At 35.3% G+C, this 17822-nt stretch overlaps 1 protein-coding gene across 2 annotated transcripts; it reads right to left on the reverse strand.

Annotated features, from left to right (window-relative positions):
• Window positions 1-7274: 7274 nt before the first annotated feature.
• LOC127863443 (uncharacterized) lies at window positions 7275-17515 on the reverse strand. 2 transcript variants are annotated; one of them, XM_052402972.1, is made up of 5 exons: window positions 17224-17512; window positions 16059-16283; window positions 14139-14288; window positions 13556-13851; window positions 7275-8546 (listed from the first exon to the last, which is right to left on the reverse strand). In XM_052402972.1, the coding sequence occupies exons 1-5, from the start codon at window positions 17291-17293 to the stop codon at window positions 7875-7877; spliced, it is 1413 nt and encodes a 470-aa protein (XP_052258932.1). In that variant the 5' UTR covers window positions 17294-17512; the 3' UTR covers window positions 7275-7874. The 2 variants fall into 2 exon arrangements, with proteins under 2 accessions (XP_052258932.1, XP_052258933.1); XM_052402973.1 differs by lacking the exon at window positions 16059-16283 and having other exon boundaries at window positions 17224-17515.
• Between the last annotated feature and the right edge of the window lie 307 nt (window positions 17516-17822).

The raw sequence follows: 17822 nt of genomic DNA on the forward strand, positions 1-17822 counted from the left end.
GACATACCGCCAAGCCCTCATGATTTTCGATGAACCACTAAACCACATCGACATTCGACAAAAACCCCGAATATCGAGCTGGGGCGAATGTTGAGTCAGCTCATTTTTAAACTCAGCTAAGACATCATAATAATTTATGCTTGTCAAAGTTTCATGAAAATTGGAGTAAAAATCTGACTTCTGGAGTGTTACCAAGGCTTAACAAAAGCCATTTATAGAAAACTGCCCCATTCCGTGCGGCCGTGTGTTTCGACGAACCATAACAATTTTCAATCATTATAACATTTTTTTTGACAAAGTTTATTGAAGTTTGGGAAACAATTAAGAATTCTCGAGAATTATCAATGCTTTACTTTAACCAAATTAGGAGAAATGCCCCCCCCCCCGTGATAGATATGTTTTTTGCACGAAGCGAAACCATTTTCAAACTCACTCTAGTTATCATTAAAATAACTGTACTGACCGACTTTTGTAAAGATTGGACAATAGGTGTTACTATTTGAGTGTTTACAAGGTTTCAAAGATCATCTCGAAGAGCCCTCAGAAAAAAGCTTATCTTTCCCATAGGATCAATCTACCATGTGTTTATGAAACTAAGACGGTGTGAAGAACGCTCAATAGAACTACTATTGAGGCTATGAAACAAAATCGGTCCAACGCACAGGAAACTATTTTCCAGGTAACCAGATGTAAATGATGTGTCGTTTCATTTTCATTGGAGACAAATGTTTCCCTTCTTACACAATCGTCGTTCGTATCAATCGCCGTGGTTGCGCTTTCGCCGTCATTTGTAATTGAATTTACTTGATTGTTGGCAGGATGCTGATGTTTTTTATTACGTTTTCGCAATCACATTGCCAAAGCAAACATTTTGACGCATGGACGTACAGTTGTGTGGTCGCTTTCGTAAAAGCAGTACAGCGACAAAACTGTAGAAATGATCGACATGCCACATCCAATAAGTTGAAGGCCGATATAGGCGCCAAATTTGGACACCTCGTCCGATGATTCTGGGAAGGACTCGTTAACAATCGTCATGAACACGGCAAGTGTGAGGAATAGGGAAAGACAAAACGTTATCCGTTCTCCGCTATCCGACGGCAAAATAAAACAAAAAGTGTTAAGAATTGCAATGTATATGATCGGAATCATTATGTTCATAACGACAAACAGTGATTTGCGTTGTTACGCGAATGTTAAGATTACGTGGTCCCATGCGTCATTGCCGTAAGGCCTCCGATCACTATTTACTATTACGCATTTAAGAGTCCATTCGCCGTTTTTCTTATAATGTCTCGTGGTTGTTTCCGATGACGGGCTGCTTAAAACTAGCCTTGAACTGGGGTTGGTCCATGAGACAAAATTGAAAACACACGTCTGCTTGTCAAAAGGGAACTTTCCTATGGATATTTTACAAGAAACAGTTTACTTTCCATACGGCAACATGGTGACACTCCCATCATTATAAATAATCGCATTCACAGCGTTGTCCTTCAAATCAGAATATTTGTTCACTGTGTACTCAAGAGCTACATCCGGAATCCAAATGTCTTTTAACTTAACATTTATTGAAGTTATATTAGAAAACTCCACGGGTTTCCATACTAATAAATGGTCCGTCCAGGATATTTCTAAATAGACCGTTCCATAATCTAGTCATTACATAATTATCTCCCCTGAATTCTCTCCGCGTCCGCCATTACACTGCTGCTTTACAATCGGTAACATATATAAGAGAGCACCGATTATTCAACGGATGAATTTCTTTCTAAATTCTAAGGCCGTCATTTCATGGTATTGGTTGTCTTGGAAAACTAACACATTGACACATTAAAAAAGCATTTAATTAAATTAAATGCAATATTTTTCATTTGATTATTTGCATCAATCTTTAAATCGTGTATGCCTTTGCATTCCAGTGTTTAATTGCCCCTTTGTTCTGCATAATCCGATTATCTCGTTTTGATCAGATATTGTCCAGACTTAACTAACCACATGGTGTCATAAACCACACTGGGTGGCAGATGACAATCTGGTCATTAAACACAATTGATGATGCCACCATGTCTCATCTTCCTGGTAGTATTAAGCAGTCATTTGGTAAGATAATTTACCTCCGACATACTTAACAGTTGCGTAAATAAGATATGTTACATATTTTACAAATTAAAAGTTATGTCCAATATAGAATATCAGAAATTGTACACCGTAAAGATACTAGCCCGTTTAATTTATGAAAAAATAAAGTATTTAAAAAAAATATAAAAATAAAACATTTAACGTATTTAGCGGGTATCGGTTAATTAAAACTACGTCATTCCGTATGAAGATTTGATGTTACGGCAATGCACGAACGATATCATAAAACAATAAATTACATTTGACACCAAACAGAGGTAAAAAATATTTAAAAAAATATATATGTATATAAATATATGTGTGTTAAAATGTTAGATATGTGTCACTCATACTCACTAGTAACGAGTTTTCAATATACATTAGTACACAGTTCAATTTGCATCATATGAAGTTGTGTTTTTTCAGTTGTATGTTAATATTCCTCAATAGCGTCATTCTTTGTACAAAACCCATCAAATTAAAATTACATGTAAATACTGTCATGTCCTTTGCTTTTAATATGGCTTTGTAGTATGTTTATTTTCAAAGCACTCCTTACACTTTCTAACACTCATTTATTTATCACACTAGCGTCCTCATGCCATTGATAATTATATTTTTATAATTAGATGTATTACTATTGTAATTTATTGAAGCTTTTCTGCAAAAAAAATATTACGGCTTATGCATAGAGCTCTTTATTGTGTCAAATTGTCGGCCTCAGTCTTCAGATAATCTTTAATTTGATGCTTATGCCGCGTTTTAAAAGTTGCAAATAAATGTATTAATAAATTCGTTTGGCGCTTATTAATATACATTGTATTTTTGAAATATTATTTAGGAGTTTTTTTGTGTGGATTAATTGAATAAACATTTGGTGTCGTTATCCATATGTTTTGCGTTACTTCAAAGACCTATTAAATACAATTTAATACAATTTTTAGTATTTTTAGCTTTAAAGCTGTTAAATGATTCAAAGATGAAAATATAGATATATCACATAGATCGCATTCTCTTCATCTTCCGAATAATCACATAAAAGGTCGTCAAGATCAATATCACTCTCTTATGATAAAAAGCTCGTTTTTTAACGTGACAAAATTCCATCTAAAAAAATAAATATAAATCCAAACCACAATTTTTTATCTCTGATATCAGTTAGAACAAGAACAATAATGGAAGGCGTATCAATAATATCATACTTAATATAATATGTAATGATTTTGGAATGTAGATTTTTACCAAATGAGATCAATTACAAACAATTAGCGGTAATTAATTGCGCGAGAATCTTTTATAAGTATTAATTAAAATATAATCTGCTTGATGTTGCGGCTATTAAAATCAACACAACAATACATGCGTGAATTGTTTGTGAAACGTTAAAAGTAATAAGTCTAATCAAAGACATAGTATGAGCGACTGAACCAGCAAATTTTCGCCGATGATTACCACTTGATTACAGATAAACAAAAACAAATACACGAAAGCATTTTAAACATTTTATTTGTAACAATCAATCTCAACTTCAAACAATCATTTAAACAACAAAAATGTGATATTCGCCTCACATTAATTCATTAAGTAATTTATTTATCCGACAACGGTGAAGCGGGTATTGTCTACGTCTTTGGCTTTTAGAATCGCAGACTCGCACAAGTTAGCAGCAGTGTAATGGCGGACAGTCACGTGACTGACAATATGGCGGCGGTCAATTTATCGATTATGGAACGGTCTATATGCCATTATGGCGATAGTTTGTTTAAGTTCGTTTATTTCATCGATTGACATCATGAAGAGCTCGAATTTGACGTTTAAAGGGTCCGACGACGTCAAATTACGTGGCATTATGTTCGAGTTGTATAGCTGGAACAGTCGCTTGTGCAAATCATGTTCCGTGTGTTCAACGCCTTTAACCCATAGACAATCAATAGACCACACAAACCAGGGGTAGAAACAATACACAAAAATCCTCATTCTGTATCCTTGTATTCTGTGTTTCGTTTCGTTGGGACCAATTACCAGTAAATCGTATAAAATAACGATTTAAACTTTATTGCAAAAAGCGTCTGTCTCGAAGTTTCTATTGGCTTGTAGAACAATACAGCATGTGGAATAATATTCTTGACATATTTCACGAAAAGAAATAAGTTCTAATAATTAGATATGCCATATTTTTGTAAAGCACGTAGTTTCCACACCAAATTCTTCAAAGTCATCACACTAATTACCTAATCGCTTTAGTCTTCGAATGACCAAATCGCGCGATATCCAACTTTCACTGTTGTCCTTCCGCTATCGACCCAAACAAACACGTCAGTCAGAGTTTTAGCCTGTTGGCGGTAGCCAATGAGCCAATTGAAAGTGGGTTGATCTTGCGGTCAGTCAAATAGCCACTTTACAATGATCGGTTTTTCAAACAATCATTCTGCCAATCTTCGGTTCAGTTTTAAGTGTAAACACCAATTTTTCATTTTTTCTGATTGGCTGGACGTTTATGAATGCGTTTGTTTTAATTTGAAGACTATAGTTCCCCAAAGATCTATCCATAGTTCGTTTACTGAAAGGATAATGTCAATAACTGTGTTGTACACAGATTTAAATGTATAGAGTATTAATTAAATAGTCCACTGGTATTGGAACATAATTGGTAAGACCGGTTCGCGAATGCCGACAATAACCTACATTATAGCATTGAACGCTATTTTATAAAAAAAGAGAAAAGTGTAGAACTACTTTTATCTGAAACAATCGCTTCAGTCATAAGTATGATTGCAGTTTTTATTTCGCACTCATATTAAATGTATTACATGTAGCATAGATATGACTCTATTTCCTTGTGTATGCGATTAATCGACATACAATTGATCAATCGTTGATTTATTTTAAATTGCGTTTTTTCTTATAAGCTTTGGAATTACCGACCACTAAAAAACTACATGTTGTGTTTTTGTTTCGATAAATGAGGAAATGGTATTTGCCTGCCGCTTTGGATCTTAATTTGTCCACACTTTGGGGAATGTCATTACGATTTAACAAAACATACATTGTACTTTTTTTCGATATAACCGTTTTTCAATTTGTAAATGAACTTTGTTCGTTTATTGCATTGATTATCGTAGCCGATTTGCTTTACGGTTTGTTTAATAACACTAGCCATGCATTGTGTCTTTAACCACTTCGGACCAGTGATATTGCAGACTGCTCGTTTTCAGAATGGCTCTCACTGGTAGCAATTTCATTGATCAAGTAAATTTTTCAAAACGGATGAAGTGTCAAGAAAAGAATTTTTGTATGAAACACTTTGGTATTCATTCTTGTTCGCAAGCAATTAGTCCTAGCAGTTCTGTTTGTATTTACATTTGTTTACTGAGGTCTTCTTTTTTGCTTTCCCACACAAAGCTTAAGATGCTAAATTTCAGTAGCGTAAACTTTATTGTAAAATGGTTGTTTTCGACGGTTTTGATCGCTAAATGGCAGATTTTCACTGTTTTAAATGTCAGCTATTGTCAAATAGTTTATGCGTGTTAGATGTGTGACGTGTCCTTATCGAAATTGTGAAATTGCCGTCCACGGCCATTCTGTATGAACGAACCAAGGCCCTTGATCTTGGTTCAGGTAATCTACGCTTGGCTTAATAAGCTTTCTGTGTGCCACACTTACTTAGTTTTCTCAGTACATCCATACAAGCATATGCTTTTATATGCTTAATTCTTTAAAATCTTGTAAACAAAGCGTAATGTCGTTTTGGATTGTCTACCTATCTTGTTATGCAACATTAAACCAACAAACGATCGTATTCCTCTGAGTTTTATTGATATTCGACTTTCATCAGATACCTTTATTGTGCCTGGTATTAAAATAATAGATTAATAATTTTCCCCGTTCTGTTTTATACATGCCATTCATAATAATAGTTATATTACATTTGTTCTCTTACTTTTCAGAGGAACAGATGACTGTGATGAGTGTAAGATAATTCGTTTTACATGCATGTCTTTTTTATTGATAGTTTGACAGTTAAATATTTTTCATGCGCGTTTATTATTGCGGTTTCTATTCACAGTCACACGGTTCTGTTTACTTTGTCAATCAAACTGTTTTTGTTTGAATTTCTATAACGATTACATTTAACTTTAAGTATGTTATCACTATGATGTTATGTGTACATGCCCAGCATTCTGTATGGCTCGACAATATTAAAGGTGCCTTTTTACGGTTTGGTAAATTGAAAAAAAAAATAACAAAATGTTTCAGATTCGCAAATTGTCGTTGCAGTTATGATATTTGTGAGAAAACAGTAATACATAACATTTATCATGCTCTAAAATATCAAGTATATGCATCTTTAGCCGATTAAAAAAATCTGAAAATTATAAAGCGTTGCAACGCAAAACGATTGAATAATTTGGAGAGTTCTGTTGTTGTCGTTATATTTTGTAATAATACGAGGATTGCTTACATAAAGTAAAAAATACATCACTCATTTTATGAAGACAGATAGCCGAGTGATCTAAGAGATAGACTTTTATTCCAGGAGTCTGTGGTTCGAGCCCAGTTGAGGGTTACTTTTTGTCTTTCTTTAACTTTATGCTTGTTTTTTTTTACTGGAGCTTTTTAGATCTATTGTTTACATTAAGCAATATAAAGCAATAAATGACAAACTTCAATACATGCCAAAACCTGTGAAAAGGCCCCTTTAATATGGCACTCGTGAACCTTGAGCTTAAATTATACCCTAAGATTATTGCCTCAATTTGCATTCGGTTTTGTTCGTGCATGTTTTTCACAAATTAACGCCATAACATTACATATATACTTATTGCTTCGTCTCCACTCGTTTCCATATGGGAAACAAATATTATCATGTATAAAGTTCGTTTCTAGCTCAATATTGGCGAGCTTAACATTCTCATCACCAGTGATCGACACGAGTAGGTGACCTTTGACTTAGCTATTACAATTGCGTAGGCATACACGTTTTAAGTCTGTGGAGCGAACTAATGTCACGTTTTTAAATTCAATTTAAACTTGCAATAGTCCACCACCTTAACAGTGTCTATTATTTTCGATAAACTGTTTACTCTTAGACCCATTTCCATTTTCATTCGGTTAAGTGTTCCTTTAACATCGAATATAACAAAAACTATCCTGTATATAGTCAACAGCCTTTTAATGCTTTCGGCGCTTTGATATTACAATGTGTATTCCAGGCCCGCATGGCGTGTTGCGTCCGACATCCCCTCATATTCCTAACTTACGCCTTCTTTGCTCATACTCCCTATTTAACTATTGGTAGAAACCCTCGATATCAATGAAAATTGTGCATCTGGTATTTCAGTCTTTCATAATACTGATTTTGCAACATCCAAACGTCGATGAAATATGTATATTGATAGTGCATCTGTACATTTTTGGTAACTAACTTCTGGGAATATTTGTGTGTATCTTTATTACCTGATATAACACAAGTTGATTATTTAAAACATCCCAAAACTTGTAGTTATCACTCTTATCAGTATATTTATTCTTTTACTTTTAGGACGGTTTATAATCTTCTTAATAGGCTTCGGTCGTTCATATTAAGTTTTTTGAACATTTAGTTCAATTTAACATATAATAATGCGACTGAAATCATTAACGAACCCTCGTTTACTTTAAACAACACTGATGTATTCGGTTAATCGCAGTGCTTTGAAGCTACGCCATTTTAAAATAACATTAGTTTTTGACGACTTCGTGTAAGAAACTCGTTTTTAAATTGACGCCATATATTCGCTCTCGTGGCTAATGACCTCGCTATATAAAGGAGGGTCTACGGCTTCGTCATACGGAGGTGGAGGCACAGCGGGTAAAACATCATCGACCGAAAAATCTGTCAGCATTTCCGGTTCATGTACATGTTCTTCACTACCGTGAGCCCCAATGGCTAAATCTGTCTCGATATTAATGGAGCCAAGTGTTATCACGTTCGAGGAATCAGCGTTGCTCAATGTTACATTGTTACCATTATTATCGTGTCGCGTTTCTGAAGCAGGTATATCTACATTAGTGTTCACATGATTATCCAAGCTGTACAATTCTAATTGACTGTATGATGGCGGGGGGTCATAGTCATTTGACACATCTGCAACGCCCGGTCTTGTGTTATTTCCATTTCGTCTAGTTACTCGCGGTATTGAAACACTAGAACCTTCGTTGGTGATTGTTGTACTGCGTTCGGCTATTTCCGGATTGTGTCTTGTTGATGATGACTCGGCTGTTTGGCTGGATACTCCGTTGTTTATTGTTGTACTGCGTTCGCCTGTTTCCGGATATGGACGTGTCGTTGATGTGTCCGTCGACTGTCTGTGCCGGGTCATGGTGACACCGATATCACGCTGTTCTTGTCCTTTCTTGCAACATTTCTGAGAGCAACACTCATATATCTGCAATGAGTTTAAGTTAAGCATTGTTTAAGCTATTAAATTATGCTCGAACGTAATTTACTAAGACTCTTTACAAGTCCATTTTCTGGTTACAACTTGGTGTCTTAAAAGAGGATATCTTTAGAAAGTTTTCAGAAAGGAGACATCTCTATGAAGACATCAGATCGTATCACCAAGGCGACCTCCAGTTGTGAATTTTTGTTTAATATACTTAATGAAAATAAGTATACACAATGTATTATAGCATAGCTACAAAATCACTGTAAGATCGCCGTTTATTGTATGGGAATCATTCAGAAAATGACAATAAGCAAGCTTTCTTGCAGTATACATGTATACAGTATAAGAGAATCCGCCTTAACCAATTGACAAATATGATCAGTCAAATATACATAAAGATTTTTTAAAAAGTGTGTTTTCTCAAACGCTTAACCTGAAATGTCAGCACATGCTTTTTGCACCCCTTGAGGCTTAGTTTTCTTAACTCCGCAACTAGATTGGTCAAAAGTGGTTGATAAAACTTCAGTTCCGTGGGTCATCGTGCAAGTCAAACTGACGAAAATATAATACGGAAATAATTTTGGAAGTAATATTATTTGGCTAACTCACACCTGCGACAACTTAGCATCAAGCTACGGAATCCGGATAGTGCCAAGTTGCTTTTCGCGTGTCGACATCGTGCGTCGCTCAAAAGTATAGTGTCGCGCTCGAAGGTCGACACACGACAATTGAAGTCGACATGCAAGGCGACACGCGACATTTATCGCGACGCACGATATGACAGTCGATAATTCAGCCGACAGACAAGATTTTCTGCAATTTTTGTTTTCTAAAACCCAGTGCGATATGCGACATTGAAATCTTGATTGTCGCATGTCGACTTCAAAAGTCGAGTTTCATATCGTGCGTCGCTTAATGTCGTGCGTCGACCTCGAAGTCGACACGCGACAATCAACTTGGCCCTATCCGGATTCGGTATCACGCCGATACTAGTGTTCATATTAGTTATGACAGTAAATGAGATCTGCATAGTGCATACTTAAACTTAAAGGGTAAAAGGGTGACCGTAGAATTTCATTACCGAGATTTACACATGGCTTAAAGATTACGAATGCTAAATTTTCAGCCCAGTGATTCATTAAATGAGTACGCCGCAAACATCCGTTTACAAATAGCTCATGCTTGTTTTACAAAAATATGTAGCTTTTCTTTGGAGATTTTTGAACCTGAAGTACAATTAAACGTTTGCACATTTCAAAGAGACGTATATAGGCCTTACTCGTAAATGCTTGCATTTAGATACAGTCGATATAATTCTACCAAGTATTACAGAAGAAATAAATGACAAAAAATGATATGCACGAAGCAACGAGATTAAACATTCCTTAGAGGCGGTATATTACTGAAATAGTAATTCATCTAATTTTGACCAGGAAGTCCATTGCGACATAAATCCTTGTTTAAAACTTTATTTTTTCTAGGCATTGTAAAGGCAGTTTAACGATACATTACGCGCAGAAGCTCTACTGAAAACTGCTTTTCGAAGCCGTTTATTCCCATAAGTCGACGGTCCATCCTAGCAAACACAAATGGTACAATACCTATGCATGACATACTTTCCAAAAACGAGCCTTTGCCAGTGTGTATAAACAAGTGGTAAACTTTTTTTAATTACATTGAAACCAAAGAATGGCGATATATTTTGATATGCCTTTTCGAATCACACGGGATACCCATTTACAGTGATTTCAAGAAAGAATTGTACATAAAATCATAAGTTCAAACTCCTTATTACTTAAAGGGGCCTTTTTACAGATTTTGGCATGTTTAGAAGTTTGTCATTAAATGCTTTCTATTGATAAATGTAAACAGTTGCTCTAAAAAGTTCCAGTAAAAATCAAGAATAAAATTAAACAAGAGTGCCAAACTGTCATAAGATACGCCCGTTCGAAGTTTTTGGACACCATCCTCAATGCTTGATATGCACTAAGTGACCTCGAGACCTAGTTATTTACCCGGCACGACCCATATTTGAACTTTACCTAGATATCATTTAGACGTAGCATCTGACTAAATTCGGTAAAGATCAGATGAAAACTACTTCAATTAGAGAGCGGACACCATTCTAAATGCTTGAAATGCACTAAGTGACATTGTGACCTCGTTTTTGACCCGGCATGACCCATATTTGAACTTGACCTACATATCATCTAGACACAACTTCTGACCAAATTAGGTGAAGATTGGATGAAAACTACTTCAATTAGAGAGCGGACACCATGTTAAATGCTTGAAATGCACTAAGTGACCTCATGACTTCGTTTTTGGCCCTGCATGACCCATATTTGAACTTGACCTACATATCATCTAGACACATCTTCTGACCAAATTAGGTGAAGATCGGATGAAAACTACTTCAATTAGAGAGCGGACACCATGCTAAATGCTTGAAATGCACTAAGTAACCTAGTGACCTCGTTTGCGACCCGGCATGACCCATATTCGAACTTGACCTACATATCATCTAAACACAACTTCTGACCAAATTAGGTGAAGATCGGATGAAAACTACTTCAATTAGAGAGCGGAAACCATGCTTAATGCTTGAAATGCAGTAAGTGACCTCGTGACCTAGTTTTTGATCCGGCATGACCCATATTTTAACTTGACCTACATATCATCTAGACACAACTTCTGACCAAATTTGGTGAAGATCGGATGAAAACTACTTCAATAAGAGAGCAGACACCATGCTTAATCCTTCAAATGCACATAGTGACCCCGTGACCTAGTTTTTGACCCAGCATGACCCATATTCGAAATTGACCTAGATATTGTCTAGACACAACTTCTGACCAAGTTTGGTGAAGATCGGATGAAAACTATTTGAATTAGAGAGCGGACACTGCTGTGGACGCCGCCCGCCCGCCGCTCGCCCACATCCCGCCTGCCGCCCGCCCGCCGCCCGCCAAGGGTTAAACTAAAACTAAAAACGGGCGTATAAAAAAAGAAAAAAAAGTAAACCTCAACAGGGCTCGAACCACTGACCCCTTGAGTCCTGGCGTAAAAAGTCTCCGCCTTAGACCCCTGGACCATTTTTCCGCATACAATGTCAGATGTATTGTATACTATATATAAGCAATTATCGTAGTTTCACAAAATATAGCGACAACATCAGAACTCTCCAAATTATTCAATCGTTTCGCTTTGCAACGCTTTATAATTTTCAGGTTTTTTAATCGTCAAAAGATGCATATAATGGCTATATTAGAGCATGAAAAATGTTAAGTATAACTGTTTCCTCACAAATACCATAACTAAATCGAAAATTTGCGAATCTGAAACAACTTTTTTAAATTTTGTCAATTTACCAACACGTGAAAAGGCCCCTTTAATATTGGATATGCCACTTTTGAGAACTGTTCTTTCTGTCAAACTGAGCGTGACACTATCGAACATATATTTTGGGAATGTAAGCATGTCAATCAGTTATAACTGAATTATTTTCGGAATGTAATCATTTTTCGATTTTTTTTCCAAATATGACTTCCTTCATACTTGGACATGAAAATAGAAATGGACCATTATACTTTACATGTTCTATGATAAATATCGTAGCTTGATTGCTATAGTGCTCTAACTACCAATTACATTTTTTGGAGAAAAACGCATTTAAAGGTTTAACCTTTATTTTCTCACTTATTTATGCACGTATGTGGACAAAAATATACCGGATTGTTTATCAGCAAACGGAGAATATGAATATAATTAAATATTTACTTTAGTAAATTGTATGTTTATGCTATTTGCAATTTTATGTATGGAGATTCTGCATTCTGCTATAAAAATCGTTAAAGCGGGTATATACGATTTTGTCAAATATTTATGAATTTATATAAAGTGTGTAAAAAAATATTATATATAAATTTCAATATAAATTAAAATAAAAGTTAAGAAGAACATGTGTCGAAAAATGCGAAATAAGCCAGATATTTAATTCTGAAATTGAAAACGGCTGTACAGCCGAATTCGCCAGCATGTATACCATACATGTACGATGTGAATCTAAACTTAGTTTAACGGTTTATTTGAATTCCCGCAACGATATCTATTCATACGACACACGAACAGTAACTCCGATCCTAATACAAAGACGAATGCTTCGGTTATTGTAGGAAAATATGTACGTCACAATCGGCTCGGGGAGCTAATTTGTCTTTGCTGCATTTTATGAAATTCGGCTTTAATGTATAATTTTTCTTTCCCAATTAATGTTATTGTAACATATTTTATCAATATATTACAATTTAACACATATAAAAAATCGTATATACCCGCTTTAATTACTTTGCTTTAAGTCCCGGAGATGGTGCAGTACAGCATTCGCCCGTGTGTAGAAACGAAAAACTTCTCTATTCTATACAAAATGTGGGAGATAGAGCAAAACGGAATCGAACAACTTCTTCTGTGACGACTGAATCTTGAATCCGATTACGTCATATTAAAGATCACGTTCTCACGAACACAGTGATATAAAAAACTCATTTTTGAAAAAAATGGAGATAGAGCACTATATCAATAAAGCGACGAAATGTTAGTCTATAATTTTAAAATGAGTAAAACTAAACCCGCTCTAAAAGCAGCGAAATCGTACCTAGATTTGCATCGCAATGTACTTAACAAAATTAATTATTTTTATAATTTGCGTAAAAGTAAAGAATGGGTATTATTGTTACCCCTATTCCAGTAGTTAAGATTCCCAGTAGTTGTGATAAGGGACTTTTTGTTGTGGTCAAGTATTACTCTAAAAATGCTGTTTATATTATTATGTAACAGCTTTTGATTTTGAAATGTTATTCAATATGCATGTATTGCCTGTAAACTATGTACGGTCTGACGTGGGATGCCCTCGACCCACACGAGGACAATAAAATGCATTGCACGGAAAACACTATATCGTCCATGTACACAGAAAGTATCAATGAAGACCATAGTGAAGGGAAATGTACCTGATAACAGCATAATCCACAAGACCCATATTCACAACTGTTGCGGCATTTCGACAAATACTCCGCTCTATGTTGGAACAGCTTCTTTGAAATCAGTATTCCAGCTATCACCGCAATTGCAATTCCGATAACTCGTAAAACGTCCACAAAGATGTTGCTAGACATCGTTTCGACAAAGATTTTCTTTCTGGAACAGCTATTGTTTGCGGCACCGCATATCCGAATTTCGGAGCTACAATCATACCCCGACGGTACGCACAGCTTGTTCGGGCATCTGTATCCCTCACAGTCCCAGTCTAAAAGCCGACACATCCGAAAACTTAGTACATTATATATATATATATATAAATAATTAATATTCATTATTAGTATAACCCAATGTAGAATTTGAAAAGAAGTTAAACAAGAGGAGAGAGAAAAATATGACAAAGGTGTGGTAAAAGTGTTAAATCCGGAATTGTAATTGTTAATATTCGTTTAAAATATGTCGAATTGCAATTCGAGTTAAACTATTAACACGTTGCAAAGTAATACTCTGTAAGAATGTAAAATACTATTAATATGGTAACATTAATTTATATACCTTTAATCGAATAAGCTGAAAACTGTATGGAAAAACTCATATTAGCGTACGGATCTGAATACTCTATTCTAAGTGTGTTGTCGCTGGTGATGAAAAACACGTTTTTGTCGAGAAGGGTATCGTTGTCAACGCAAAGCTTTTCCTCAAGACCTGAAATGTATGTTCACTATTATATATGGGCCGTGCTCTGTAGAAAGGGGGTATAATGCATGTGCGTAAAGTATCGTCCCAGATTAGCCTGTGCAGTCCGAACAGGCTAATCAGAGACAACACTTTCCGCTGTTATGAAATTTCTCGTTTCAAGAAAGTCACTAGATGGCAAAAATCTAGTTTAGGCGGAAAGAGTCGTTCCTGTTTATCCTGCGCGGGCTGCACGGGCTTATCGGGGACAATTTACGCATATGTATTAAATCCCTTTTTTCGCAGAGCGCAACGCATATCATGCATTATTAAAGCGAGATTATACGATTTTCATATGTGTTAAATTGTGATAAAAATTGGCTACAATAAAACAAAATAGGCAAGACAAATTCTACATTGAAGACGAATTTCATAAAATGCAGCAAAAACAAAATTAGCGCCCGAGCCGATTGTGACGAAAATATTTCGTACATATTTTCCTACAATAACCGAAGCATTCGTCTTTTTATAAGGATCAGAGTAAGTGTTCGTGTGCCGTTTGAATATATATCGTTGCAGGAATTTAAAATAAACCGTTAAACTAAATTTAGATTCACAACGTACACGCATGATTTACATGCTGGCAAATTCGACTGTACAGACATTTTCGATTTCAGAATTAAATATCTGGCTTAGTTCGCATTTTTCGACACATGTTCTTCTTAACGTTTATTTTAATATATATTGAAATATATGTTTAATAATATTTTTTTTACACATTTTATATAAATTCATAAATATTTCGCAAAATCGTATAATCTCGCTTTAACCTGCAAAAACATAACCATCAAGGAAAAGTATTGTCGTAACAAACATTGGTATTATACAGATCTTACACTTGTCTGTGTGAGCTAGTTTTAGACTGCAATCTGGCCTCAAAACACCCATAATTAGAGTTGTCTGCGTTATAGGGTTGTATCGATTTGACACAATTGATTTCGCAAAGTCTGGATAATTCAAGGGCAGTAAGTTAGACATGATTCAGGCGATCGACCATGGTCAAGAATAAATACGTATACCCATTAACATTATCACCAAGTGATTTAAACTGAGTTAGAGACTGAACATCATTCTCCTGAATACTGCCCACCCGCAAGAAGCCGACGGTGATTCCATAGTACGTCCAGTTTTTTAATTGACATTTAAAAAGGCTTTCTTTTAATTCACGAGTGATCAGAGAAATTATCACGAGTTGCGCAGTGTGAAATTTTCTATGATCACGAGTAAATAAAATCGAAAATCTAGCGAACAAGAAGTGTTTTTTTGTGTTTTTTTTTCATCGATTAATACCATTGAAACTGGAGAATTACGCTAATGTATTGAAGTCATGGCTTAAAAAATGACGTCATGTTATATTATACAGTTATCAATAATGTTCACTGTAATTTTTCACGGTTTGAATCATTGAATCATCATTTTTTGAATTACTGATCTTTCTTTATAAACCAGAGAAAAGTATTTAATAACGCCATAATAGGTGTTACCTAATTTACGAGAAAACCCTTTTAAATAGCAATTATTGTAACAAATAAATAAATTTAAGGACATTATTGTTTACAAAAACATTTTAATATTTATAACAAAAAATAGACAATGACGTGGAATTCGTTTCTTTATGAAACAAAACACATTTTGTTTATACTTAACTCGGGACGTTGTTTTAATGGGTAGTTTAACAAGGGAACATTATTTCGTTTTCATAACAAAAATATGCAAGAGTCATGTAAGATATGCATTTACCATTGACCCCACCAAAGCCGTCCATGAATTTTAAATAACTGCGTTCGCAAGAATGCGACATTCTCAGTTCTGTAAAGTAGAACATGATGCCGCCACTGCCGACGACATTCCTGTCCGGCCGGAAGTCGAACCGACAAATCTTAGATGGCGTCATATTTACTTCCGGGCGATACGATAGCTCCCCAATATGTGACGTCATTTTATATTCGCCACACATGATTTTGTCTGCAAAACAAAACAGTTAACGATGTTCTCATGGAAGTCATGGATTCCGATGAGTGTCGCATGCCGCATTTCATTGAAACGCGACGCGCGATAACGACACGCGGGCCTCATTGTCGCGCTTGGTTGGGATAAGAGTTCAGCATTGTTGGTGATCAATGAATTTCCTTAGTCATCACAATCATACATTAACTACGTTCTGTACAAAGATAAGCTTATAATATACAAACACTACCCTCTATACATGGTAACGCAAACATGTTTACCATGCGCTCGTTTATTTAAGATTATTGGTATGATAAGATTATTATCGTACTATTGATATATGACAAATACATATTGCACATAGTATTTATACACTTTATCCGCTTCAATCGTAATGAATAAGATCTTCACGACCACGCCCTACCATCGACTTGCCTTAACCCATTTATGCTTAGTGGACTCTCTCATCCTTCTAGATTGGATCAATTTATTTCCAAAATTCGGGATGTCTAGTATATATATTTCTATATTTAGAATATTCCTTACAGAAATTCCTTTAAGCAAAGAGCATCATGCGGCGTCTCATCTGGGTCTTCGCTGTTTGTCAATGCCTTTTTTTCTAAACGCTAGGCATAAATTGGTTAATGTGAACTATTGTCCTATTAAATGACCTGTTTACCACAACTTACACGACACTACCTTTACACGAAAAACAAGTTTACGAATGGGTGGTAGACATAAAGTCTTTTTGAATAACCAATATTCTCTTGAGGTTTATTAATTACATATTAAGTTGTGTAGAGTTCTTTTGAATCTACCCGGATCCCATTGATTTGTGTCTTACATAAGCAATTATAATTAAATACTCAGAATGAAAACAGGTGTGATGTCTAATAAAATCATGTTTCATAGACTTGGTATCATAGTTGAAGTATAGACAAAGGATATGCATACTTACATGTGAGCATTTCTGCGTTACTTCCACTCCAAAACAAAATTAAACACTTAAATACAACAAAAATGTTCATTCCTACGATGTTTTTCTCAAGTATGTAATCGAACCTACTGTACTCAGTTGTACGATATCTGGGTCGATATATCTCCCATTTAGAACTTGAATGCGAGACGAATTGCTGTTTACAACTGCTTTACATTTGAATGGTAACAAAGTAGGCCTTTCGTGCATTTCAAATCAACTACAGTTGTACTCAGTTACAACACCTGAAATTTACACGGACAGAAGATTAAAGGGACTTGTTCACATAATTTCATACTGTGAAAAATGTCATGAAATGCACTTCCTAACAGATATACTATAACTGAAATAATATTAAAACATTATAAAAACATGAACAAAGATGTATACACATATTGCGTTACCCGAGATTTAAAAGCGAAATCTTTTAAAGAAAATCTTACGCGCTAATATTTCCGCTGTCGAAACAATTTAAGTAACATCCGATCCGCGTTCTGAGAAAGCCGGACTTAATAGATGGGCGTAAAGTTGTTCCAAGATTACAGGTAGCATGTGCATTAAGCGACGACATGTTTCGCATT

Source organism: Dreissena polymorpha, unplaced genomic scaffold (assembly GCF_020536995.1).
Source record: "Dreissena polymorpha isolate Duluth1 unplaced genomic scaffold, UMN_Dpol_1.0 chrUn008, whole genome shotgun sequence".
NCBI lineage: Eukaryota > Metazoa > Mollusca > Bivalvia > Myida > Dreissenidae > Dreissena > Dreissena polymorpha.